The sequence below is a fragment of the Bombina bombina genome, chromosome 1, assembly GCF_027579735.1.
Source record: "Bombina bombina isolate aBomBom1 chromosome 1, aBomBom1.pri, whole genome shotgun sequence".
NCBI lineage: Eukaryota > Metazoa > Chordata > Amphibia > Anura > Bombinatoridae > Bombina > Bombina bombina.
Genome location: NC_069499.1, coordinates 1,026,434,431 through 1,026,460,907, shown reverse-complemented (window position 1 = coordinate 1,026,460,907; position 26,477 = coordinate 1,026,434,431). Strand labels below are relative to the sequence as shown.

Sequence of the window (26,477 nt, the reverse complement as noted above, 5' to 3'; positions counted from 1 at the left end):
AAGACTGGGCTGGGTACACATCCTAAGCCACAACAAACTCTACAGCCCTGAACACTGACAGACAGCTGCAAAGTTCCCAGCAACCCAGGCAGTTAACCCCAGAGCACCCTGGTTGACAGGCCCAAAGGGAAGCATTACAAACATTATCAACACAACACAGAAAACTCGACACTCGCCAGCAGATTCACAGTAATGTTTAAAAGCAAAACTGGGGGAAGTCAGTTACATTTGGCGCCAAAGGATCAACCCCAGGACCACCATATATTACATATACAGTATAACATATTCACACACACACATTAAATTATGTAACAATGTAATTATCAAATGCACTGCTTAATTAATAATTTCAGGTATTTTATGATTAGTTATTTTTTTATGTCTCTACAATTGCTGGCATATTTCAGTTTGTATTGTATTTAACTCAAATCTTTGGATCATGATTGCCAGCAAATTGTGATATTTGTGTTGTTAAATATGCATATAGTTTATAAAATTGACAAAACTCAACTAGAAATTAGCAATTCAATTATGTGAATTTCCCTCTAAAGCAGGAAAAGCATCCACTTGGAAAAATACATAAAGACATGTTAAACAAAGCTTTTGTGGTAGTGAAATACAATCATTTTCATTGTTTGAAAATATAGTATGACCTCAGAGTTCAAATCTGACAATTAACCTTTTATTATTTTAATCTTTTCAGGTTTATCATTTGTTTATTTTGGAAAACTATAGAAACCACAAATTATTTTATGTTGTTTTAGCATAGATAATAGGATTAAGTTCATGAATCTAGCTCAACATATAAAGATTGTTTACAGGACCCACAACCACATTTGGACATGAAAATGTGTACATGATCATTAAAATAATTGATCTTAAGAGGTAAGAGAGATTCAAAGCAACATGTAAACACATTGATTTATGCATCAACATTGGCGGAATATTTACTAAAACTTTTTATGTCAATTATAAGAGAATAAAATTATAAACATCAGTTATTTTGAAGCTATTAGGATTCAGATTTATTAGAAATATTATTAAACATCATTATTTATTTTCAACTCTGACGTATTTGTTAATTACAACAGAAGTCGTTTAAAATTCAGCAAAGATAAAATGAAGTCAAAATATTTAACTTGATTAAATGAATGCTGCAAAGAGAATGTTTAACCCATAAAAACACAACAGGGGTATTATAAATACACATGATCTATATATACTGTGAACTGTGCAATTTTAACTCAAATGTTTTAAATAGGTCTTCATTCTAAAGATGTTTAAGCTGTGGCGCGTTTTCCTTGTGTGTAGTCTGCTAATCCAGTCACATTGCATTGGTAGTCCGGCAAGAGCTCGATCTAAAACTAAAGGGGCAGTGCTGCGGGTGTCTAAAGAAGCATTAAACAAAGGTAATATTAACAATTTGTCGTAATAAAAAATCAATATTTTCCCCTTCTATCTTTCATCTCTTTATATATGTACATTGATAGATCTGTATCTCTTTTAGATAAAACCATTAAGAAATCCTTAACAATTTACTGATTTATTTTTTAGAAGAGATGGATTTTCTAAAAATAATCTTGCCTAAATTAGAAACTAAATTCATAAAAAAACAACCGGTCAATCAAAGTTAATATGTTTTAAATAATTACATTTTAAATTTGCCACTAATTAAATTGATTGTGGATTGAAATATGCTCTTGATTTTACTCTACTGATGTAATGTAAACAGTTGCAGTCAATTGTATATTTTAAGCAAGTCATCACAAAAGCACCTTATTTTTTTCTTATTAAATTTCAGCTGTTTCAGGAGAAATTAAAGATCAACGTCAGCTCAAAGTTAGAACCCCCCCAGCTGGTGGCGGAAGTGGTGGTGGTAATGGTGGTGGGGACCTTCTTGGAGGTCTTGTAGGAGGAGTGCTTGGTGGAGGCAATGGTGGAGGTCTACTAGGAGGTGTCCTTGGTGGTGGAAATGGAGGAGGTCTTTTAGGAGGTGTGCTTGGAGGAGGTGACGGCAAAGGAGGAGGACAAGGAGGAGGACTGCTTGGTGGAGTACTTGGAGGAGGAGGTGGTGGGGGGCTTCTCGGAGGCCTTCTTGGTGGTGGCGGTGGTGGTGGAGGGCTTCTTGGAGGTCTTCTTGGAGGAGGGGGTGGTGGTGGAAATGCTGGAGGGCCTCAAATGAATGGTGGAATTCTTGGAAATGGAGGACTGCTTGGCGGCTTGCTTGGTGGAGGAGGTATACTTGGAATACTTGGCAATGGAGGTCTTCTTAACACAGTACAGGGTATCACTGGGTAAGTTTAATAAAAAACAAAAAACTAGAGTTGAATTTTTAATATATGTCAAATAAAATTGCTATTTGCACAGTGATTGATTACAAATGACAGCAGAAAAACTATGGATTGAAAATTATATTTATACAGAATACAAACATTTTCTTAGCATTGTATTAGCATTTATAGACAAACTGAATTATATTCAAACTTCAGTATTGGTGCTTTTAAGAACATGCTTATGAACAAATATAGCAGATCATAAGTGCCTAATAAACCTTTAACATTTATTGTTTCAATATGGTTACAGATTTTCTTAATGAGACAATGTACTACTTTATATTAGCATTCCTAATGTTCTTGATTGTTTTGTTCATGGAGACTAACAATGTCTTACCTAGTCTATCCAAAATGTAGGTACTTGGACATCGTTAGTTTCTTATACCATGTTCAAGACAATTTTTTTGTTGTCTTTTAGTTTACGGATCATAGATCTTACACTTCCACGAGTTTCTCTTCACCTTCTGCCAGGAATTGGAGTTCACCTTAATTTATACACTAAAGTGGCAATAAATGGAAATAGGTACGTTTTTATAATTGTGAATATCAGTCTGTTATTGCTTACTGTGGTTTTAATAAGTACTGTTTATTTTCCTTTCACAAAAATAACTCGCATATCACTCTCATATATTTAAATTTGTATATAAGGGAATCCCAAATAATAATTCAGTTAACATATGAATAAACATATTAGCAATTAGTAACCTATGGACTATAAAAGAATGCTACAACTTATATATAGAGAAACTAAACACCCTCCCAATATTCCCGCATCCCATTGTCATGAGTTGGGAGGTACGGCTCGCTTCCTGCTCGCAGCCCCTTGTTACATCAGTTTTAAGGGACTGGCCAAATCCCACTACTATTCCACTCAAACACACCTGAGCCCCGCCTGGACAGTTACACTCCTCCCATAACCCTGCCCCTTTGTAAGTAACTCCACCCTCCAATGTATGGCCCCAGCTACAAAACATCAGTGGGCTATTGCCCACAAGCTCTTAACCCCTTAAGGACAAGGCCATTTTTCAATTTCTTTCTCTTAAGGACCAGGGCTATTTTTACATTTCTGCAGTGTTTGTGTTTAGCTGTAATTTTCCTCTTACTCATTTACTGTACCCACACATATTATATACCGTTTTTCTCGCCACTAAATGGACTTTCTAAAGATACCATTATTTTCATCATATCTTATAATTTACTATTAAAAATATTATAAAATATGAGGAAAAAATGGAAAAAAACACACTTTTTCTAACTTTGACCCCCAAAATCTGTTACACATCTACAACCACCAAAAAACAACCATGCTAAATAGTTTCTAAAATTTGTCTTGAGTTTAGAAATACCCAATGTTAACAAGTTCTTTGCTTTATTTGCAAGTTATAGGGCAATAAATACAAGTAGCACTTTGCTATTTCAAAACCACTTTTTTTCAAAATGAGCGCTAGTTACATTGGAACCCTGATATCTGTCAGGAATCCCTGAATATCCCTTGACATGTATATATATTTTTTTAGAAGACATCCCAAAGAATTGATCTAGGCCCATTTTGGTATATTTCATGCCATCATTTCACCGCCAAATGCGATCAAATAAAAAAAATGTTCACTTTTTCACAAATTTTTTCACAAACTTTAGGTTTCTCACAGAAATTATTTACAAACAGCTTCTGCAATTATGGCATAAATGGTTGTAAATGCTTCTCTGGGATCCCCTTTGTTCAGAAATAGCAGAATTATATGGCTTTGGTGTTGCTTTTTGGTAAATAGAAGGCTGCTAAATGCCACTGCGCACCACACGTGTTTTATGCCCAGCAGTGAAGGGGTTAATTAGGGATCTTGTAGGGAGCTTGCAGGGTTAATTTTAGCTTTAGTGTAGAGATCAGCCTCCCACCTTACACATCAGACCCCCTGATCCCTCCCAAGTCTGCCAGTACTAAAATAAAAGGTATCTTTTTTTTCTTTTCTTTTTTTTTGGGGAGCATATTTATATATGCTGCTGTGTAGGATCCCTCTTAGCCCCAAACCTCCCTGATCCCCCCTCAAACAGCTCTCTAACCCTCCCCCTCTACATTATTGGGAGCCATCTTGGGTACTGGCAGCTATCTGCCAGTACCCAGTTTACAAAAAAAATGTTTATTTTTATTTTGTTCCCACTTTTCTGTAGTGTAGCTTCCTCCCCCCAAGACTAAACCCCCACCCCCTCCCAGATCACTTCGATAAACATATTTATTCCCCCTCTCTCCCTCTAAATACCAACCAGAAACTACACTGTTCCATAGTGTAACGGTTCCCACCCGCTCCCTCCCATTGCACGCGCCCGCCCGCCTCCCCTGTGCCCCCAGCAATCCCGCCCACGATCCCGCCCACCGGTAAGCCATCGATCGCCGCCCACCCGCCTCCCACGTCTGCTCCCACCCACCAACGATCGCGGCATCGATGTCCGGTGCAGAGAGGGCCACAGAGTGGCTCTCTCTGCATCGGATGGGGTAAAATGTTATTGCAGTGATGCCTCGATATCGAGGCATCACTACAATAACCGGAAAGCGGCTGGAAGCGATCAGGATCGCTTCCAGACGCTTTCAACCCCAACGTCGTACAGGGTACGTCGCTGGTCTTTAAAGACCAGTTTGTGCAAGACGTACCCTGTACGACGCGTGTCGTTAAGAGGTTAATATTACACATCTGGCAGATATTGGGGTGTGTGACTCTTTGAATGAGTATTAAAGGGATATAAAACTCATATTTTTTCTTTTATGTTTCAGATAGAGTAGGCAATTTTAAACAATTTTCAAATTTACTTTCAATTTTTCTTCGTTATCTTTGTATCTTTTGATGAAAAGCTGGAACGTAAGCTTAGAAGCCAGCCTACTTCTGGAGCACTATAATGCAGCAGTTTATAATAATGTTATCCATTTGCAAGAGCACTAGATGACAGCACTATTTCCTGCCATGTAGTGCTCCAGATTTTAACCTAGGTATCTCTTTAACATAGAATATTATAGGAACGAAGCAAATTTAATAATAGAAGTCAATTGAAAACTTTTTTACATTGTATGTTCTGTCTGAATCACAAAAGAAATCTATACCAGTATCAGTTGGGCAAATCATGAATTTCCTGTTAACGTCAAATTAAACCCTGTTTCTGTATTTTTATTGTGATAAATAGCTGCTATTTATTATCATTTATTATTATTAATAATAATAATAATAATAATATTTACAATTATTTTCAAATTGATACTGTTTAATCAGCACTAAAAATATTGCCAATCAATTACACATATGTCTGCTTGTTATCAATAAATACAGTCTCCACTCATAAATTATCATATCACTATAATCTTTATATACACTTACAATTAAAAGATAATGAGAATCTTAATATATCAGCTAGTTTCAGGCTAAGGCCCCTATTTATCAAGCAGTCAACCGCAAAAAAACGAGCCTGATTCCCCTTATTTATCAAAGCCTACAGACCAGCAAAAGTAGAATTCTGTGATGTAACATACGATCCGCCGGTCTCAGTCCGACACAGATCGATGCTTACGTTACTACAGATGTTCCAAATGCAAATTCGGCACTATCTGATTACTTTTTTTTTTTTGCTAGTTATCAAATTTCTACCAGGTACGCTCGCCACTTTTCCGGCCCAGCCTACCTGCTTTTCAATCCGCCGCCCTGGAGGCGGCAGATGGCATAGGAATCAATGGGAGTCGGAAAGCAGCGAAGCTCATGTTCGCTGTTGCCCAATATCCCATTGATTCCTATGGGAGAATAAAGTTACGTTTACACCTAACACCCTAACATAACCCCCGAGTCTAAACACCCCTAATCTGCCGCCCCCAACACCGCCGCCACCTACATTATACTTATTAACCCCTAATCTGCCCCCCGACACCGCCGCCACCTACATTATACTTATTAACCCCTAATCTGCCCCCCCCGACACCGCCGCCACCTACATTATACTTATTAACCCCTAATCTGCCCCCCGCCACCGCCGCCACCTACATTACACTTATTAACCCCTAATCTGCCGTCCCCAACGTCGCCACCACTATATTGCATTTATTAACCCCTAAACCTAAGTCTAACCCTAACACCACCTAACTTAAATCTAATTTAAAAAAATATAAATAAAATTACTATCATTAACAAAATTATTCCTATTTAAAACTAAATACTTACCTATAAAATAAACCCTAAGCTAGCTACAATATAACTAATTACATTGTAGCTAGCTTAGGGTTTATTTTTATTTTACAGGCAAGTTTGTATGTATTTTACCTAGGTAGAATAGTTACTAAATAGTTATTAACTATTTAATAACTACCTAGCTAAAATAAATACAAATGGACCTGTAAAATAAAACCTAACCTAAGTTACACTAAAACCTAACACTACACTACAATTAAATACAATTAAATAAATTACATACAATTAACTAAATGATATACAATTATCTAAAGTACAAAAACCCCACTAAATTACAGAAAATAAAAAACAAATTATCAGATATTTAAACTAATTACACCTAATAGCCCTATTAAAATAAAAAAAAGCCCCCCCCAAAAAAAATAAAAAAAACCCTAGTCTAAACTAAACCACCAATAGCCCTTAACAGGGCCTTTTGCGGGGCATTGCCCCAAAGTAATCAGCTATTTTACCTGAAAAAAATACAAACAACCCCCAACTGTAAAACCCACCACCCACACAACCAACCTCCCCAAAAAAATACTAACTAAAAAAACCTAAGCTCCCCATTGCCCTGAATGGATGGGAATCGCCCTTAAAAGGGCAGTTAGCTCTTTTGCATCCCAAAGCCATAACCTAAAAATAAAACCGACCCAATACACCCTTAAAAAAACCTAACACTAACCCCCTGAAGATCGACTACCGGGAGACGTCTTCATCCAAGACAGGCAAAGTGGTCCTCCAGACAGGCAGAAGTCTTCATCCAAGCCGGGCAGAAATGGTCCTCCAGATGGCAGAAGTCTTCATCCAGATGGCATCTTCTATCTTCATCCATCCGGTGTGGAGCGGGTCCATCTTCAAGACATCCAACACGGAGCATCCTCCTCTACCGACAACTACCCGATGAATGAAGGTTCCTTTAAGTGACGTCATCCAAGATGGCGGCCCTTAGATTCTGATTGGCTGATAGAATTCTATCAGCCAATCGGAATTAAGGTAGAAAAAATCCTATTGGCTGATGCAATCAGAAAATAGGATTGAAGTTCAATCCTATTGGCTGATTGAAACAGCCAATAGAATGCGAGCTCAATCTTATTTGCTGATTGGATCATCCAATAGGATTGAACTTCAGATTTTTTCTACCTTAATTCCAATTGGCTAATAGAATTCTCTCAGCCAATCGGAATCTAAGGGACGCCATCTTGGATGACGTCACTTAAAGGAACCTTCATTCATCGTGTAGTCGTCGGCAGAAGAGGATGCTCAGCGTCGGATGTCTTGAAGATGGACCCCCTCTGCGCTGGATGGATGAAGATAGAAGATGCTGTCTGGATGAAGACTTCTGCCATCTGGAGGACCACTTCTGCCCGGCTTGGATGAAGACTTTTGCCCGTCTGGAGGACCACTTCGCCCGGCTTGGATGAAGACGTCTCTTGGTAAGTCGATCTTCAGGGGGTTAGTGTTAGGTTTTTTTTAAGGGTGTATTGGGTGGGTTTTATTTTTAGGTTATGGCTTTGGGCCGCAAAAGAGCTAACTGCCCTTTTAAGGGCAATGCCCATCCAAATGCCCTTTTCAGGGCAATGGGGAGCTTAGGTTTTTTTAGTTAGTATTTTTTGGGGGGGTTGGTTGTGTGGGTGGTGGGTTTTACTGTTGGGGGGATTGTTTGTATTTTTTTCAGGTAAAAGAGCTGATTACTTTGGGGCAATGCCCTGCAAAAGGCCGTTTTAAGGGCTATTGGTAGTTTAGTTTAGGCTAGGGTTTTTTTTTATTTTGGGGGGCTTTTTTATTTTGATAGGGCTATTAGATTAGGTGTAATTAAATTAAATATCTGATAATTTGTTTTTTATTTTCTGTAATTTAGTGGGGGGGTTTTGTACTTTAGATAATTGTATATAATTTAGTTAATTGTATGTAATTTATTTAATTGTATTTAATTGTAGTGTAGTGTTAGATGTTAGTGTAACTTAGGTTAGGTTTTATTTTACAGGTCAATTTGTATTTATTTTAGCTAGGTAGTTATTAAATAGTTAATAACTATTTAGTAACTATTCTACTTAGGTAAAATAAATACAAACTTGCCTGTAAAATAAAAATAAATCATAAAATAGCTACAATTTAACTATTAGTTATATTGTAGCTAGCTTAGGGTTTATTTTATAGGTAATTATTTAGTTTTAAATAGGAATAATTTAGTTAATGATAGTAATTTTATTTATATTTATTTAAATTAGATTTAAGTTAGGGGGTGTTAGGGTTAGGCTTAGGTTTAGGGATTTGTAAATGTAATATAGTGGCGGCGACGTTGGGTACGGCAGATTAGGGGTTACTAAGTATAATGTAGGTGGTGGCAGTGTAGGGGGGGCAGATTAGGGGTTAATAACATAATGTAGGTGGCGGCAGTGTAGGGGGGCAGATTAGGGGTTAATAAGTATAATGTAGGTGGCGGCGGTGTAGGGGGGGGGCAGATTAGGGGTTAATAACATAATGTAGGTGGCAGTGGGCTCCAGAAGCGGCAGGATAGGGGTTAATAAGTTTATTAGAGTGGTGGTGGGCTCCGGGAGCGGCGGTTTAGGGGTTAATAACTTTATTTAGTTGCGGCGGGGTCCGTGAGCAGCGGGATAGGGGTAAAACAGTTTAGTATAGTGGCGGTGTTTACTGACAGTATACCAATAAAGCTGGGAAAAAGCCGAAGCGCAGCGAAATCGATGACTGTTAATTAACAACAGTCCGCTGCTCTTCACCCCGTACTTGGTGCGCGGCTTTTTGACAGCTTTTTTGGTAACTTTGGAGAGCGTATTCAGGTCCGCGGCAGCGATGTTAGGCGATCTTAGGTGAGCGTATTGGTGCCAGTGAATGCAAGAAAGTTGACGGCTTGATAAATAGGCCTCTATATCACTTCCGCATACCAGAAAATTCTAAAATATTGTTAGCCATTTAGGTCTAGATTACAAGTGGAATGCTTATTTATCGCATGCTCATAAATTTGCCCGCTTACGGGTGCACGATATATAACGAGCCATTACAAGTGGCTGGTTATTGCTATTGCGAGCGCACTCCAAAAATTAACCACAGATAAGATCTCTGGTTAATTTTTTAAATGTGCCCCAATTGCCCCCAAATTTCAATGTAAGATTGTTTTTTTCTTTAAAAAAAAATTAGCATTTTTTTTTTAAATAAAAAATAACTGCTCAAATCAATTGTAAGGGGTTAAAGTGAGCGGGTGTGGGGTGTTTGAAAAATGTCTTTACATAGCAGTCTATGGGGAACTGTGTGTTCTCTATAAATATATATGTATTATGCTTATATTTATTTATTTACTTATTTATTTATAAAATATTTTACCGGGAAGGATACATTGAGATTTTTCTCGTTTTCAAGTATGTCCTTATATACATTTTATATTTATTTGTTAATACATGCATATATACAGTTGTAATCCAAAGTATTCAACCCCTATTGCAAATCAGGTTTATTGTAAAAATGTACAGACTTTTAGCCGTTTGCAATGAACAAACTTTCCTATTTACTTTTATTACCAATTTTATTTTGTTCTCTTGGTATTCTTAGTTGAAAGCTAAACCTAGGTAGGCTCATATGCTAATTTCTTTGACCTTGAAGGACGCCTGGGGCGCGATCCGATATACGGCGTAGTTTGCGGCGCAAGCGAGGGAACCCGCGTTGCCCGCAGTTTCAGCTCGCAACTTGAGCTATCCAATATATGGCGCCGTCAGATGCTAACGTGCCGTAAGTCGGATAAACCAGCGATGTCCAGAAATCTGCGCAAGTACAAATTTCTGGCATCGCCAGTGACTTGCGCCACGTTAGAAACTGCCGGCACCTACAAAACCTGACTAAAGTATGAAATCACCCGCACTGTCTAACACGCCTCCCAAACATAGCCCGACACGTCTAACCCTCTAACCGCTATCCCCCCTCAGTATCCTAACAATAAAACATTTATTAACCCCTAAACCGCCGCTCCCAAACCCCGCCGCAACCTAATAAAGTTATTAACCCCTAAACCGCCGCCAGCTATATTAAATCTATAACCCCCTAAAGTGAGCCCCTAACACCGCCGCCAGCTACCTTACCTACCCCCTAAAGTGAGCCCCTACCCCGCCGCCATCTATTTTAAAATTATTAACCCCTAATCTAATCCCCCTACCCCGCCGCCATCTATATTAAATTATTTAACCCCTAAAATACTAAACTATCCCTACCACTAAACCTAAGTCTAACCCTACAAATAGCCCTGAAAAGGGCTTTTTGCGTGGCATTACCCCAAAGTAAACTGCTCTTTTGCCAGCCCTTAAAAGGGCTTTTGGCGCGGCTTTGTCACAAAGTAATCAGCTCTTTTGCCTACAATCTAAATCCCCCTACACCGCTGCCACCTATAATAAATGTATTAACCCCTAATCTAATCCCCCTACACCGCCTTCAGCTATATTAAACACATTAACCCCTAATCTAATCCCCCTACACCACCGCCAGCTATATTAACTATATTAACCCTAATTATATTAGGGTTAATATAGTTAATATAATTATTATATTATATATATTAACTATATTAACCCTAATTATATTAGGGTTAATATAGTTAATATCGTTATTATATTATATATATATATATATATATATATATATATATATATATATATATATATATATATATATATTAAGTATAATAACCCTATCTAACTCTAACATCCCTAACTAAATTCTTATTAAATAAATCTAATTCATATTATAAACTAAAATATTCCTATTTAAATCTAAATACTTACCTATAAAATAAACCCTAAGATAGCTACAATATAATTAATAATTACATTGTAGCTATGTTAGGGTTTATATTTATTTTACAGGTAAATTGTTAATTATTTTAACTAGGTATAATAGCTATTAAATAGTTAATAACTATTTAATAGCTACCTAGTTAAAATAATTACCCAATTACCTGTAAAATAAATCCTAACCTAAGTTACAAATACACCTACACTATCAATAAATTAAATAAACTACAAATGTCTATCTAAAAATACAATTAAATAAACTAAACTAAATTACAAAAAAAACAAACACTAAATTACAAAAAAGATTACAAGATTTTTAAGCTAATTACACCTATTCTAAGCACCCTAATAAAATAATAAACCCCCAAAATAAAAAAATGCCCTTCCCTATTCTAAATTAAACAAGTTCAAAGCTCTTTTACCTTACCAGCCCTTAAAAGGGCTTTTTGCGGGGTATTTACCCCAAGTTAACAGCTCTTTTGCCTGTAAAAAAAAGAACACAACACCCCCCCCAACATTACAACCCACCACCCACATACCCCTATTCTAAATCCACCCAAACCCCCCTTAAAAAAACCTAACACTACCCCCCTGAAGATCTCCCTACCTTGTCTTCACCCAACCAGGCCGAACTCCTCATCCGATCCGGGCGATGTCTTTATCCAATTGGCAAAGAAGAAGTCTTCATCCCAGTGATGTCTTTATCCAAGCGGCAAAGAAGTCTTCATCCCGGCGATGTCTTTATCCAAGCGGCAGCAAAGTCTTCTTCCATCCGGCAGCATTCTTCCATCAAGCGGCATCTTCAATCTTCTTACTTCGCTCCTCCGACGCGGAGCATCCATCCCGGCCAACAACTGAACGACGAATGAGGTACCTTTAAATGACGTCATCCAAGATGGCGTCCGTCGAATTCCGATTGGCTGATAGGATTCTATCAGCCAATCGGAATTAAGGTAGAAAAATCTGATTGGCTGATTGAATCAGCCAATCAGATTCAAGTTCAATCCGTAATTCGACGGACGCCATCTTGGATGACGTCATTTAAAGGTACTTCATTTGTCGTTCAGTTGTTGGCCGGGATGGATAGAGTCTTGAAGTGAGCAGTAGACCCTCTACCGACAAGACTCCAGCCGCAGAAAAACGTCAGTAGTTAAGAGCTTTATGGGCTAACGCCGGTTTATACAGCTCTTAACTACTGTGCTCTAAAGTACACTAACAACCATAAACTACCTATGTACCCCTAAACCGAGGTCCCCCCACATCGCCACAACTATAATAAATATTTTTAACCCCTAATCTGCCGACCGCACACCGCCGCCACCTACATTATCCCTATGAACCCCTAATCTGCTGCCCCTAATCGGAATATATAATCGGAACAGCCAATAGAATGCAAGCTCAATCTGATTGGCTAATTGGATCAGCCAATCGGATTGAACTTGAATATGATTGGCTGATTCAATCAGCCAATCAGATTTTTCCTACCTTAATTCCGATTGGCTGATAGAATCCTATCAGCCAATCGGAATTCGAGGGACGCCATCTTGGATGACGTCATTTAAAGGAACCTTCATTTGGCGAATAGGCGTCGTGGAAGAAGGATGGATCTGCGTCGGCTGGAAGAAGATGGCTCCGCTCCGGATGGATGAAGATAGAAGATGCCGCTTGGATGGAGATGTCTACCGGTCCGGATGTCCTCTTCTGCCCAGATAGGATGTCCTCTTTTGGTCCATCGGTGCCCGGCTGGGTGAACACGACTCAAGGTAGGGAGATCTTCAGGGGGGTAGTGTTAGGTTTATTTAAGGGGTGTTTGGGTTAGAGTAGAGGTATGTGGGTGGTGGGTTGTAATGTTGGGGGGTGGTATTGTGGGGGGTTTTACAGGCAAAAGAGCTGATTTCTTTGGGGCATGCCCTGCAAAAAGCCCTTTTAAGGGCTGGTAAGGTAAAAGAGCTGTTAACTTTTTTAATTTAGATTAGGGTAGGGAATTTTTTTTATTTTGGGGGGCTTTGTTATTTTATTAGGGGGCTTAGAGTAGGTGTAATTAGCTTAAAATTCTTGTAATCTTTTTTTATTTTTTGTAATTTAGTGTTTATTTTTCTTTGTAATTTAGTTTAGTTTATTTAATTGTAGGTAATTGTAGGTACTTGTAGTTAATTGATTTAATTTATTTATTGATAGTGTAGTGTTAGGTTTAATTGTAACTTAGGTTAGGATTTATTTTACAGGTAATTTTGCAATTATTTTAACTAGGTAGCTATTAAATAGTAAATAACTATTTTATAGCTATTGTACCTAGTTTAAATAAATACAAAGTTGCCTGTAAAATAAACATAAATCCTAAAATAGCTACAATATAATTATTCGTTATATTGTAGCTATATTAGGGTTTATTTTACAGGTAAGTATTTAGCTTTAAATAGGAAGACTTTAGTTAATAATATTTAATTTATTTCGTTAGATTAAAATTATATTTAATTTAGGGGGGGTGTTAGGGTTAGGGTTAGACTTAGCTTTAGGGGTTAATAAATTTATTAGAGTAGCGGCGAGGTCCGGTCGGCAGATTAGGGGTTAATAAGTGTAGGTAAGGTAGCAGCGACGTAGGGGGGGGGCAGATTAGGGGTTAATAAATACTATGTAGGTGTCGGCGATGTTAGGGACAGCAGATTAGGGGTACATAGCTATAATGTAGGTTGCGGCGGTGTATGGAGCGGCAGATTAGGGGTTAATAGTATAATGCAGGTGTCAGCGATAGCTGGGGCAGTAGATTAGGGGTTAATAAGTGTAAGGTTAGGGGTGTTTAGACTCGGGGTTCATGTTAGGGTGTTAGGTGCAGACTTAGAAAGTGTTTCCCCATAGGAAACAATGGGGCTGCGTTAGGAGCTGAACGCTGCTTTTTTGCAGGTGTTAGGTTTTTTTTCAGGCCAAACTGCCCCATTGTTTCCTATGGGGGAATCATGCACGAGCACGTTTTTCCAGCTAGCTGATACCTTAAGCAACACTGGTATTGAGAGTTGAAGTGGCGGTAAATATGCCTGTACGCTCCATTTTTGGAGCCTAACGCAGCCCTTCAGAGAACTCTAAATACCAGCGTTGTTTAGAAGCAGCGCTGGAAAAAAAAGACGCGTAGCCAACGCACCCCTTTGGCCGCAAAACTCTAAATCTAGGTGACTGTATTTTATGCATGGAATCTTAGCTCCTGTTATGTGTTTCTGCCAAAGAAGACCCTAATATGTGTTCACCAATATCTCCTGAGTACATTGATACCACCTATGCATAGGTTTGTTGGCTTGTTTGGGGGGTGCAATGCCAAACGTCTGACATGTGTTTGTGATTTTTTTTCACATTTAGCATATCTTCTTTGTCTATCATTTTTGGGGGGTCTTTTTACATAGCACAATGTATTTGCTTGCAATGAATGTGCATATATTTGAAAAATTGACACCCCAAGGTATTGTATATGGAGTGCTTTGATGCCTTTCATGTAACCGTTTTAGCCAAAACAATTGAAATGAAAATGTGGTAATTTTTCATTTTTTATTTTTACACACATATTGCTTTTTGACTATGATTTAGAAGAGCTTGTTGTAAGTTATTGCAAGAACACACTCCAGGTTGCTTTCTTCAAGATCTCCTGGGTACACCTATGCCCCCTATGCATAGGTTTGCCAAGATTTTGGTAAGGTTCAGTTACAATTGTATGACTTGTAATTTAAATTGAAAGTGAGAGTATTTCTTCTGATAGGCCTATCTTTAGTTTGGGGCCGATTGCATACTCCAGTTTTATTTATTTCCATAAAAGTATATATATATTTGAAATGTTGACACTCCAAGGTATTGTATATGGAGTGCTTTGATGCTTTTGACGTAACCGTTTAAGCCAAAACAATTGGAAAAGGTGTATGGTGGTAATTTTTAAATTTTCATTTTTACATACACATTGCTTTTTGACTATGATTAAGGAGAGCTTTTTGTAAGTTATTGCAATAAAACACTCCAGGTTGTTTTTTGTAAGACCTCCTGAGTGACCTATGCTCTCCTTGCATAGGTTTGCGAGGATTTTGGGAAGGTTCAGTTACAATTGTATGACTTGTAATTTGAGTTGAAAGTGAGAGTATTTCTTCTGATAGGCCTATCTTTAGTTTGGGGCCTATTGCATACCCCAGTTTTATTTATTGCCATACAAGTATATATATTTTAAACGTTGACACCCCAAGGTATTGTATATGGAGTGCTTTGATGCCTTTGATGCAACCATTTTAGCCAAAAAAATTGGAGAAAGTTTACGGTGATAATTTTTCAATTTTCATTTTTACACACACATTGCTTTTAGACTATGATTTAGAAGACCTTGTTGTAAGTTAATGGAAGAAAACACTCCAGGTTGTTTTCTGTAAGACCCCCTGAGTACACCCATGCCCCACCATGCATAGGTTTGACAGGTGTTTTGGTAAAATACAGCACCATTTTAGAACTTATAAAAAATAAAACAGCGAAATGTAAAACTCTGGCACAGTAAAAGTAAAAAACAAACTCAGTAACAGTAAACATAACCACCCCCCCCCCCACACACACACACACACACACACACAAAAAAAAACACAACGGCAAATGTAAAACAAATAAAAAAATTAACAGTGTGTGATACCGCTTGAAGCAGTACCCAATGCAGAGTTCAGGCTGTCCAGGGCAATCAGGACAGTAAAAGGTGGTGTCCCTTCTCTGCCCCCTCTTGGTACAGACTCTGCATTTTTTTTTTTTTGTGGTTTCTGCTTTGCCGCAGTAGGGGGGATTTTAAAAATAAAATGAGTAGTCCCAACTCTGCTCTCTCCCATCACCGCCCGAGGGAGCAGGTGCTTCTTGGTACAAAATCCCCGAAATGATCTGGAGCTGAAACTGTAAAAAAGTCAGTTTCATTCCGGGGTTTTCTTTTTTTAACAATAAAGAAACGTTGTGGGTTGCAATCTGCATTACGTAAATTGCAACCCTTTGTACCCGGCCATTGACCCCCGCATAATTAGGTAGGGCTGCAGCAGCTGATCTGCCAGATCAACCCCACCCATATGCTGGTTATAATCCTTGATGCACACTGACTTCCTTATGCTCTCAGCTCTGCCACATACAGAGACCTCCACAGTCCTCTCATTGTGGATGGTGGTAAGAAGGTACACATTCTTCTTGTCTCTGTACTTAACTGCCAACGGCTCCTCTTGGCGCAGAGCTGAGGTCTCTCCCCTTTGTAGCCGGGTGCGTGCAAGTTGTCCTGGGAAACCTGTGTGGTTCTTTTTAATTGAACCGCAAGCTACTGTATCAAAGCAATACAATAGCTTGAACAAAATGACACTTGTATAACAATGATCTAAATAGAAGTGGTACCCTTTGTTCATTAGGGGTAATATCAGGTCCCAGACAATCTTGCCAGTGGTTCCCATATGTTCTGGGCAACCTGGAGGGCCAAGGTGGCTATCCTTTCTCTCATACACCTGGAAGGCATGAATATACCCAGTCTTGCTCTCACAGAGCTTATACACCTTTACTCCATATCTGGAGAGATTGGAAGGAATATACTGCTTGAATCCCAGCCTTCCCTTATACTTCATCAGGGATTCATCCACACATATATTCCTTCCAGGTGTATAAGCCTCTGCAAACCTGGCAGCAAACTGGGTAATCAGTGGCCGGGTTTTATAGAGCCTGTCAAACTGGGAATGCTCCCTAGGGGGCACAGGCTGTTGTCGCTAAAGTGTATGAAATGTAGAAAAATGTCATACCTCTTCCTCGACATACTCTGGGAGAAAATGGGGATAGAGCAAATGGGGCTACTGCTCCAGTAGGAGTGGATGGAGGGTTTCTTTATGATGCCCTTCGGCATAGTCAATGCCCAGAATTTTTTAATTCTGGCACATTGATGGGGGTCCATTGCTGCTTTGCCAAAAAAGTGTAAGGCTTTGCAGCACGGAACTGATGGGCATATAAATTAGTTTGGGCGACAATGTTCCCGAATACATCATCACCAAGAAACACCTCCATAAACTGCTGGGGCTAAATCCTACCACATCCACATTGATGCCAGGATTTGCTGTGAAGGGTGGGATATCTGGAGATGAGGCATTACCCACCCTTCAGCAGCAATGGCAGCTGGAGCAACACGTCTCCTCCTGGCAGGGGGGTAGGAGCCACAGATATACCACTATCAGTTGAGACTGTATCTAATGATGTATCTGAGCATATGGCAGGGTCAAAATTGGGGTCTGAGTCCGACATAGAGGCACCTGACTCTAATGCAAGGATGGCATATGCCTCTTCAGCACTATATGTTGGCTGTGAAATAATTTATTTTTATCTGTCACAGAGAAAAAAAAATACTAAAAAAAAAGCATAAAAATTAAATTTAAATTAACTAAATGGCTCTGAAAAGAAAAAAATGAACCCCTAAAAAAATGCAGAGCCAAAAAGTGCTTTTGTTCAAGAGCCAGTGATTTATAGTGATTACTGGCAAGCTAGGTGTTAATTACTAAAAAAAAAATCAACACAAAATTTAAATTTAAATTAACTAAATTAACGAAATGGCTCTGAAAAGAGCCTTTGGGTCTCACAAAAATATTACTAAAAAATAAAATGAACCCCTAAAAAAATGCACGGAGCAAAAAAGTGCTTTTGTGCAAGAGCCATTGATTTATATTGATCACTGGCAAGCTAGGGGTTAATTACTAAAAACAAATAAACACAACATTTAAATTTAAATGAACTAAATGACTCTGAAAAGATCCTTTGGGTCTCACAAAAAAAAAAACTAAAAAAATGCACAGAGCAAAAAAAAAAAGTGCTTTTGTTCAGGAGCCAGTGGTTTCTAGTGATCACTGGCAAGCTAGGGCTTAATTGTTCTAAAAAGAACCTTTGGGTCTCACAATATTTAAATAATACCTTGAAAGTGGCTGGAAGAGATTACAATCACTTCCACCGCTTGAAACCCCAGAGGACGTGCCAGGAACGTCCTTGGTCGTTAATGCCAAATTCAACTGAAAATGCAACTTTCAATGAATTCTGAGTCTCAAAATTATTCAACCCCTGAACAGAATGCCTCACAACAGCACACATATGCAAAACAGGTGTTGTCTCAAGCATACCTGATGCAACTAACCAAGGGCTTCATTAGTTGCACCAGGTGTGCTTGAGCTAGAACACATGAAATATCTGAACTGGCTAATGGTTTGTTGAGTGTCCCATTTGATTTCATGTTAGAAATATGGCTAAGTCAAAAGAATGGTCCAAAAAGTTAAGAGAAGAGATCATCACCCTTCACAAACAAGGAACAGGATACAAAAAGATAGCGAAGGCAATGAATGTTCCTAGAGACACCGTTGGAAGCATAGTTTGCAAGTTCAAAGTTAAATAAACAATTGTTACAGTACTTGGACAGTGAAGGAAAAGAAAGCTATCAACAGCTGCAACCAGATTTCTGAGAAGGCAGGTTGAGAAAAACCCTTGAGTGACTGCAAAAGACCTGCAGCAAGACTTGGGGGCAACAGACACTGAGGTTTCAGTTTGCACAGTAAGGCACATACTAAAGGCAGTAGGTTTCCATGCCAGAACTCCAAGATGTACACCCCTACTGACCCAAAAGCACAAGAAAAGTCAGAAAATATACTCAATATCATATAAATAAGCAACAGAAGTTTGGGGATTTTGTTCTGTGGAGCGATGAAACAAAACTGGAACTTTTTGGCCTGATGAATCAGCGCTATGTCTGGAGGAAGAAGAATGAAATGTGCGCTGAAAAGAATGCTCTGCCTACAGTTAAGCCTGGTGGTGGCTCGTGATGCTCTGGGGCTGCTTTGCATCCTCTGTCACTGGAAACCTGCAGTGTGTGGAAGGCAAGATGGATGTATTGAAGTATCAGGAAATCCTAGGAGAAAATGTTATGCCATCTGCGAGGAAGCTGAAGCTTGGGCATCATTAGACTTTCCAATAGGACAATGATTCCAAGCACACCTCAAAATTCCACCCAGATTTGGTTGCAGAAGAAGTCCTAGAAGATTCTACAGAGGTCATCACAGTCACCTGACTTAAACCCCATAGAAAATCTCTGGTGGGATTTGAATAAGGCGGTTGCAGCACGCAAACCCCAAAAAATTACTGATCTGGAGGCCATTGCTCATGAGGAATGTGCTATGATTCCTCAGGAAAGCTGCCAGAAGCTGGTCTCTGTCTATGCATCTTATTTGTAGCAGGTCATAACAGCAAAAGGTTGCTTTATTAAAGTACTAAAGATGCTTGTCATAAAGGGTTTGAATCATGTTTAGTTGCATTTTCAGTTGAATTTGAGGAAACCACTTGAAGCATTCATTGTGTTGAGCTACTTCAATTGATTTTGTTTGATTTTTTTCATTGCAAACACCTAAAAGTCTGTACATTTTGAAAATAAACCTGATTTGCAATGGGGGTTGAATACTTTTGATTTCAACTGTATGTATATATTCATATATATTTGAATTTGCTGTCCATCGCTGCACGAATTACCCCCTTTACAGCGCTAGGTTCTCATGCTGTGTCTGACGGCATGAGAACAGGGCTCCCATTGGAGCCCATGGAAGCACACTCTTGTGAGCACAAAGCTTCCATGCAGTGTGAACGTGAGGTCGCATTCGCATTGCGGGCCACTCCTAATACCTGTGCACAATTGCATGCACTGTTATTATGAGTGGAGCGCAAATATCAAGCTTGTGAAAGTGCAACTTTGCGCTATACGTATAATCTGGCCCATAATAAGTAATGTTCGATATTACATTTGAGAACCTTGGTAACACGACAAGACAAAACAGTGTAATAAATGTATCTTCCTATGCCTTTACTAAGAAAGAAACTAAGGTTCTAGAATATGGTAACCGGTTTAGGGTTTTGCCCCAATAGAAAGTTTAATATCTTTCAGACAATAATTGATGTTAATCGTTTAGTCAGAAAGATAACTCTCAAAAATATATTTCAAAAATTCACTGATTCGGACGAACTATCGTGTCAGGTATAGGCTCTTTATTAGAGCCTCTATGTGACTGGTTGGATAGGATACTACAACCTTTAGTCCATTCTTTATTGAGTTATAGCAGAGACACTACACATGTGTTGGGTATGTTGGACGTACAGTAGATTGGCAGGATGAATACAACTGGCTTACCATCGATGTGGTCTCGTTGTATTCCAATATTTCCCATAATATGGGGCTAGAAGCCATAAAGTCTTTTCTTACTATCATATATATATATATATATATATATATATATATATATATATATATATATATGTGTGTGTGTGTGTGTGTGTATAACAATACTTTTGCATTCTTGACCGATATGGCACATTATTTCAATAAGTCTGATCTGTGTGGATTTATGATAATTGGTTCATGGTGGTGTGTTTCAAAACCATCCAATGACCTGCTTTAGCATATGCTTTTTAAACAGCACTAATTGGTGCCTTTTTAGGTTTATGAATACGGCTATTGCCGGAATGCAGAAAACCTGTCTGTGAACTTGTCCATTTTTTACTTGGATAAATAAAGCATATTTTTTATATTTCATATGGGAATGAACTTTATTTTTCATATGAGAACCTTTTCACTTGTTGACATTATTAAGGGCTTCATTTATCATTCTCTGGCGGACAGGGGTGCACAATTCACCCATGTCCGCCCGGCTTCTCTGGCAGGCAGAAATCCGTAGCCTGCATTTAACATTGCACACGAGCGCTCCTGTGCAAGCCCGTCTCCTGCCTGCGCACAGCCAATCATGCGTGGGAAGGAGCTGTCTATCTCTCCAGTTGGATAAGACTGGGGAGAATGAAATTCTGCAGTCAAAATGAGAATGAAAAACCTGCAGTCAAAAGGAGAAGAAGGTTATAAATACAGGTAAGTATATAACTGTGTACGTGACTTCCCTTCAAAAAGATTGCTGCCTGACCCGGTCCTCCTTAACCCTATGATCAGATAGTAGTGACAAAAGCTGGCGGCACTGTGTCTCTTTAGAAGTCTTAGCTGTATGCTTGTTCCTGTTTCTCTGGCCTCATTTAATCGCTCCAACCTCCAAAAGATAATGAACCAAAACAGTGCAGCGACATCAAGTACTGAGTGGAATTAATGCAGATACTCACAGGGTTTAAAGCCAAATTTCAATCTGTTATTCTTGAATCACCAGCCGGACATAGGTGTAATATAGCTTTATAAATGTATTTTAACGCTGTTTTAGCAATTATATTGCCTTTTTTCAAGAGCAAATCAAAATAGTATATCAAAAAAGCTGTGAACAAAAGGCAATATAATTGCTGCCACTATTAAAGGGAGGAGAAGCGCTTAATAAATTAAGCCCTAAGATAAGCCATAAAGCTGGCTCGCCTACATAACAACCACTACGGATTTGTATAGATAGCAAGTGATTATTATGATAGCAGCTGGTGTTACTTCAAGTCTACCCAGTGTCACATATAATTGGTTGCAGAGACTAAATGTTCACTGCCCATATGTGCTATAGCAGACATCCTCAAACTTGGTCCTCCAGAGGTTTTGGAACAACATTTCCCATGATGCTCAGCCAGCATATCAGCTGGCTGAGCGTCATGGAAAATGTAGTTCCAAAACCTCTGGAGGGCTATGTTTGAGGATGTCTGTGCTATAGCACCAACAGCTGGTTACACACCAGCAGGGCCTGTCAATAACCAAAATATGTACGAGTGATTTATATCTACCAATTCAGAGGTGAAGGAGAGGGTAACAAGCAGTGGTCAGGTGACTGCTTATTGAGGAAAACACTCTTGTATGAGTGAATCTTTCCTGCAAGGGCTTTATAGCAGCATTCACTGCTTAGTACATGGAGCCCAAACTCATTTTGTTAGTTAAATAAACCGGTTTTTAAATGTTAGTGTGTTCATTTCTTTTTATGAAGAAATGTAGTATACACAATATTAATATCTCATTGAAGACAGCTGTTTCCTTTTTTTTTTTTTTTACCAAAGTGCATTTTTTCAGCTTTGTAAAATGTGGTTTTTGGAATGAATGTCTTTTGTAATATATTATTTGTATTGACACTCTACGGTTTCACTGCACTTCTAATATTGTAACCACACTGTACCAAAAGTGTTCTATATTAATATCATAATTGTTACAGTGTAGCAGCAATATTAGAAGTAAACGGCTAGATTTAGAGTTTGGAGTTAGCCGTCAAAAGTAGCGTTAAGGGGTCCTAACACTGCTATTTACCGCCCGCTTGTATTTAGAGTCAGCCAGGAAAGGGTCTAACTCTCACTTCCTTACCGCGACTCCAGGCTACCGCAGATCCCCTTAAGTCAATTGCGTATCCTATCTTTTCTATGGGATTTGACTAACGCTGGTATTTGGAGTCTTGGAAGAACTGAGCGGTAGACCCGCCGCGAGGCGGGAGTGTGGCGGTTTAGGGATTAATACATTTATTATAGTGGCAGCAAGGTCCGGTCGGCAGATTAGAGGTCAATAAGTGTAGTTAGGTAGCGGCGACGTGGGGGGGCAGATTAGAGGGTAATAAATATAATTTAGGTGTCGGCGATGTTAGGGGCAGCAGATTAGGGGTTCATAGGGACAATGTAGGTTGCGGCGGTGTCCGCATCGGCAGATTAGGGGTTAATAATAAAATGCAGGGGTCAGCAATAGTGGGGGCAGGAGATTAGGGGTTAATAAGTGTAGGGTTAGGGGTGTTTAGACTCGGGGTTCCCCATAGGAAACAATGGGGCTGCATTAGGAGCTTAACGCTGCTTTTTTGCAGGTGTTAGGTTTTTTTTCAGCCCAAACTGCCCCATTGTTTCCACGCTTTGCCAGCTTACCCCTACCGTAAGCAACATTGGTATTGAGGGTTGAAGCGGCGTTAAATTATGCTCAACGCTCCCTTTTCTGAGCCTAACGCAGCCACTCAGACAACTCTAAATACCAGCGTTGTCTTAAGGGTGCGCTGGGAAAAAAAGCAGTGTTAGCTATGCGGGTTTTTACCAACAAAACTCTAAATCTAGGCGAAAGTCTTTAAGTACTGTGTAAAATTACTTTTCTAATATTGCAATCCTACTATGCAAAAAATTGTTCTATTTTAAAAATATGCTTTGTATAGTGTGATCACAATCGGCTAGATTACGAATTTTGCGGTATGAGTGAAAAAGCAGTGTTATGGCTCTTTTTCACTACCGCTGCTATTACGAGTCTTGCAGGTATTTCTGTACCGCATACTTTTTTGGCCATAACGCAACCTAACTACTGCAGCTTTCAAAAAGTCATTTTTCAATGGGACTTCCATAGCGCTGGTATTACGAGTTTGCCATAACGTAAACTGAAAGTCAGTATTTATGAGTTTTGTGCTACAAATGTGTAGCATAAAACTCATAACTAAAGTGCTAAAAAGTACACTAACACCCATAAACTACCTATTAACCCCTAAACCGAGGCCCACCCGCATTGCAAACACTAAAATAAAATTATTAACCCCTAATCTGCCACTATTTCTGGAATGTGTATATATATATACAGTATATATATATATATATATATATATATATATATATATATACCTGTATATATATATATATATATATATATATATATATATATGCACATATATATTATTTATTTCAGCACCTCACATTTTTGTTTTTCCCTTATTATTTTATGTCTCAGTGCTTATGTTGAAGGCTATATTTTATTTTATTTATTGAATTCCCAATAAAAAATGTCGGCCTTTAAACTGTAAATTATTAGGCTGGATTTTAGAACAATGTCTAGAAAATACCTGGGAATATCAGAACATTAGTTTTCAACTTAGGTTGTTAATCTTAAAAAGATGCCTTTTTGAAAGTGTATGTAAAAGAACTTTCTAACGTTTTTATTTAATTTTATAACTCTTATCATAAACTTCTAATTAGTCACAGAGATTCATTATCCTTAGTCAAATGTCTCAGGATTACAATAGACTGTCTCTTGATAAAAAGATCAATAGCCCATCAACCATTTAAGAAAGTTGTCATGGGGATGGCTACGCAATAATTTGCACCACATTTAGGTCCAGGTTATGGGGCATATTTAGCAAAGCATCAATCTCAGTGCGTCAATACGCTCGCCAGACATTGCTGACGCGGATCCACATACGATCCCCTTATTTATTAAAAAAAAACTCAAAAACACACGCGTCAAGTTTGGAGCGATGAGCATCGGACTATTTGTACCTCAACAAACAATATCTCATAGAAAGTTATTTTTATATTTATTTGTTATATGATACTTTCACATAAAGTAATATGTATTTGTATTTCTAGAAGTCATGATATGCTTTTATCTTATGTTTTTTTATAAATGATTATGAATGCTAGAATTTGTACATATATCTTTGCACATACTTGTATATATATATATATGTGTTATGACAGGAATTTTTTGCAAACAGATTTACATGTCCTTAAGTTCCTTTTTTGTTCTAAACAATGTTGTCTATCATATCTCTGTGTTTATTTATACCACTATATGTATATAGTGTAAATGTATTATTATTCTGAGCATGACTAATTGCTAATATAGCATGTCATCAGGGTATCATATGTATGTATTTGCAATCAATGGATATTTTAAGATCTTGGCCAGTTTTCTCTCTGTACCTGTGTAACATTTCCTGATACCAATCTAGTTTTAAAACCCACCCCTACACAGATGTTATAAAATGGGCTGGCATATAAGATGACATTTCTTACTGAAAAAGAAATTCAAGAGAAGGAAGAAATACGCTGAAAATAGCATGGCAGTAAAGAACTGATTTAAATGCCTGCTGTATTGAATCATGACAGTTTAATGTTAGGTGGGCTATCCCTTTGAGCTATCAGTTTAAGATTAAATTGAATCAAACATCAATCGATTTTTAAAATCATTGTCTAAAATATTACACCGTGGGGGGTAGTTATCAACGTGTCTACTGTACCTGCCTTCGCCGGTTCAATACGCCCGCCTAATCTCGCCTACCATCGCCACCGTGGACCTGCAAAATTTCGCCTAAGTTATCAATAAAGCTGTCAAAAAGCCGCGCACCAAGTACGGGGCGATGAGCAGCAGACTGTGATATTTATCACTCATCCGATCTCGCTGCTCTTCGGCTTTTTCCCAGCTTTATTGCTAGCCTGTCACTAAGCACCCACACTAACTACACTGTTCTACCCCCTATACCGGCACCCCCGGAGCCCCTCGCAACTCAATAAAGTTATTAACCCCTAAACCACCGCTCCTAGACCCCGCCGCAACTCTTATAAATGTATTAACCCCTAAACCTCCCGGACCCCGCCGCAACCTACATTATACCTATTAACCCCTATCCTGCCCCCCCTATACCGTCGCCACCTATAATAAAGTTATTAACCCCTATCCTGATGATCCCGGACCTCGCCGCAACTAAATAAATAGTTTAACCCCTAAACCGCCGCTCCCAGACCCCACCGCAACCTATATTAAACTTATTAACCCCTAATCTGCCCCCCCTACACCGTCGCCACCTATAATAAATGTATTAACCCCTATCCTGCCCCCCCTACACCGCCGCTACTGTAATAAAATGATTAACCCCTAAACCTAAGTCTAACACTAACCCTAAAACCCCCTAACTTAAATATTAATTAAATAAATCTAAATAATATTTCTCTTATTAAATAAATTATTGCTATTTAAAACTAAATACTTACCTATAAAATAAACCCTAATATAGCTACAATATAAATAATAATTATATTGTAGCTATTTTAGGATTTTATTTTATATTACAGGCATCTTTTCAATTTATTTTAACTAGGTACAATAGCTATTAAATAGTTATTAACTATTTAATAGCTACCTAGCTAAAATAAAGGGAAATTTACCTGTAAAATAAAAACTAACCTAAGTTACAATTACACCTAACACTACACTATACTTAACCCCTTAATGACCACAATGTACCCTGTATGTCACTGGTCGTTAAGGGTTTTTTCAGGACATAAAAGCACAAGTCTAGCAAGAACATGCTATTAATGCCCTCCCTCCAGCAGGCTTTGTGGAATAGAGCAGTCTCAAAGCTGGTGGCAAGACTGCGCTATAAAACAATCAAGTCCCAAAAAAAGGCCAGTGACATACAGGGTACGTC

General features: G+C 38.5%; 1 protein-coding gene across 1 annotated transcript in view; it reads left to right on the top strand.

Moving 5' to 3' along the window:
* The first annotated feature begins 1,276 nt into the window (after positions 1-1,276).
* The window catches only part of LOC128662634 (BPI fold-containing family B member 4-like), a 123,200-nt gene continuing 97,999 nt past the window's right edge, over positions 1,277-26,477 (top strand). The window contains exons 1-3 of the mRNA XM_053716498.1: positions 1,277-1,409; positions 1,802-2,294; positions 2,752-2,856. Coding sequence (XP_053572473.1) covers positions 1,277-1,409; positions 1,802-2,294; positions 2,752-2,856 — 731 coding nt within the window. The remainder of the gene's footprint in view (positions 1,410-1,801; positions 2,295-2,751; positions 2,857-26,477) is intronic.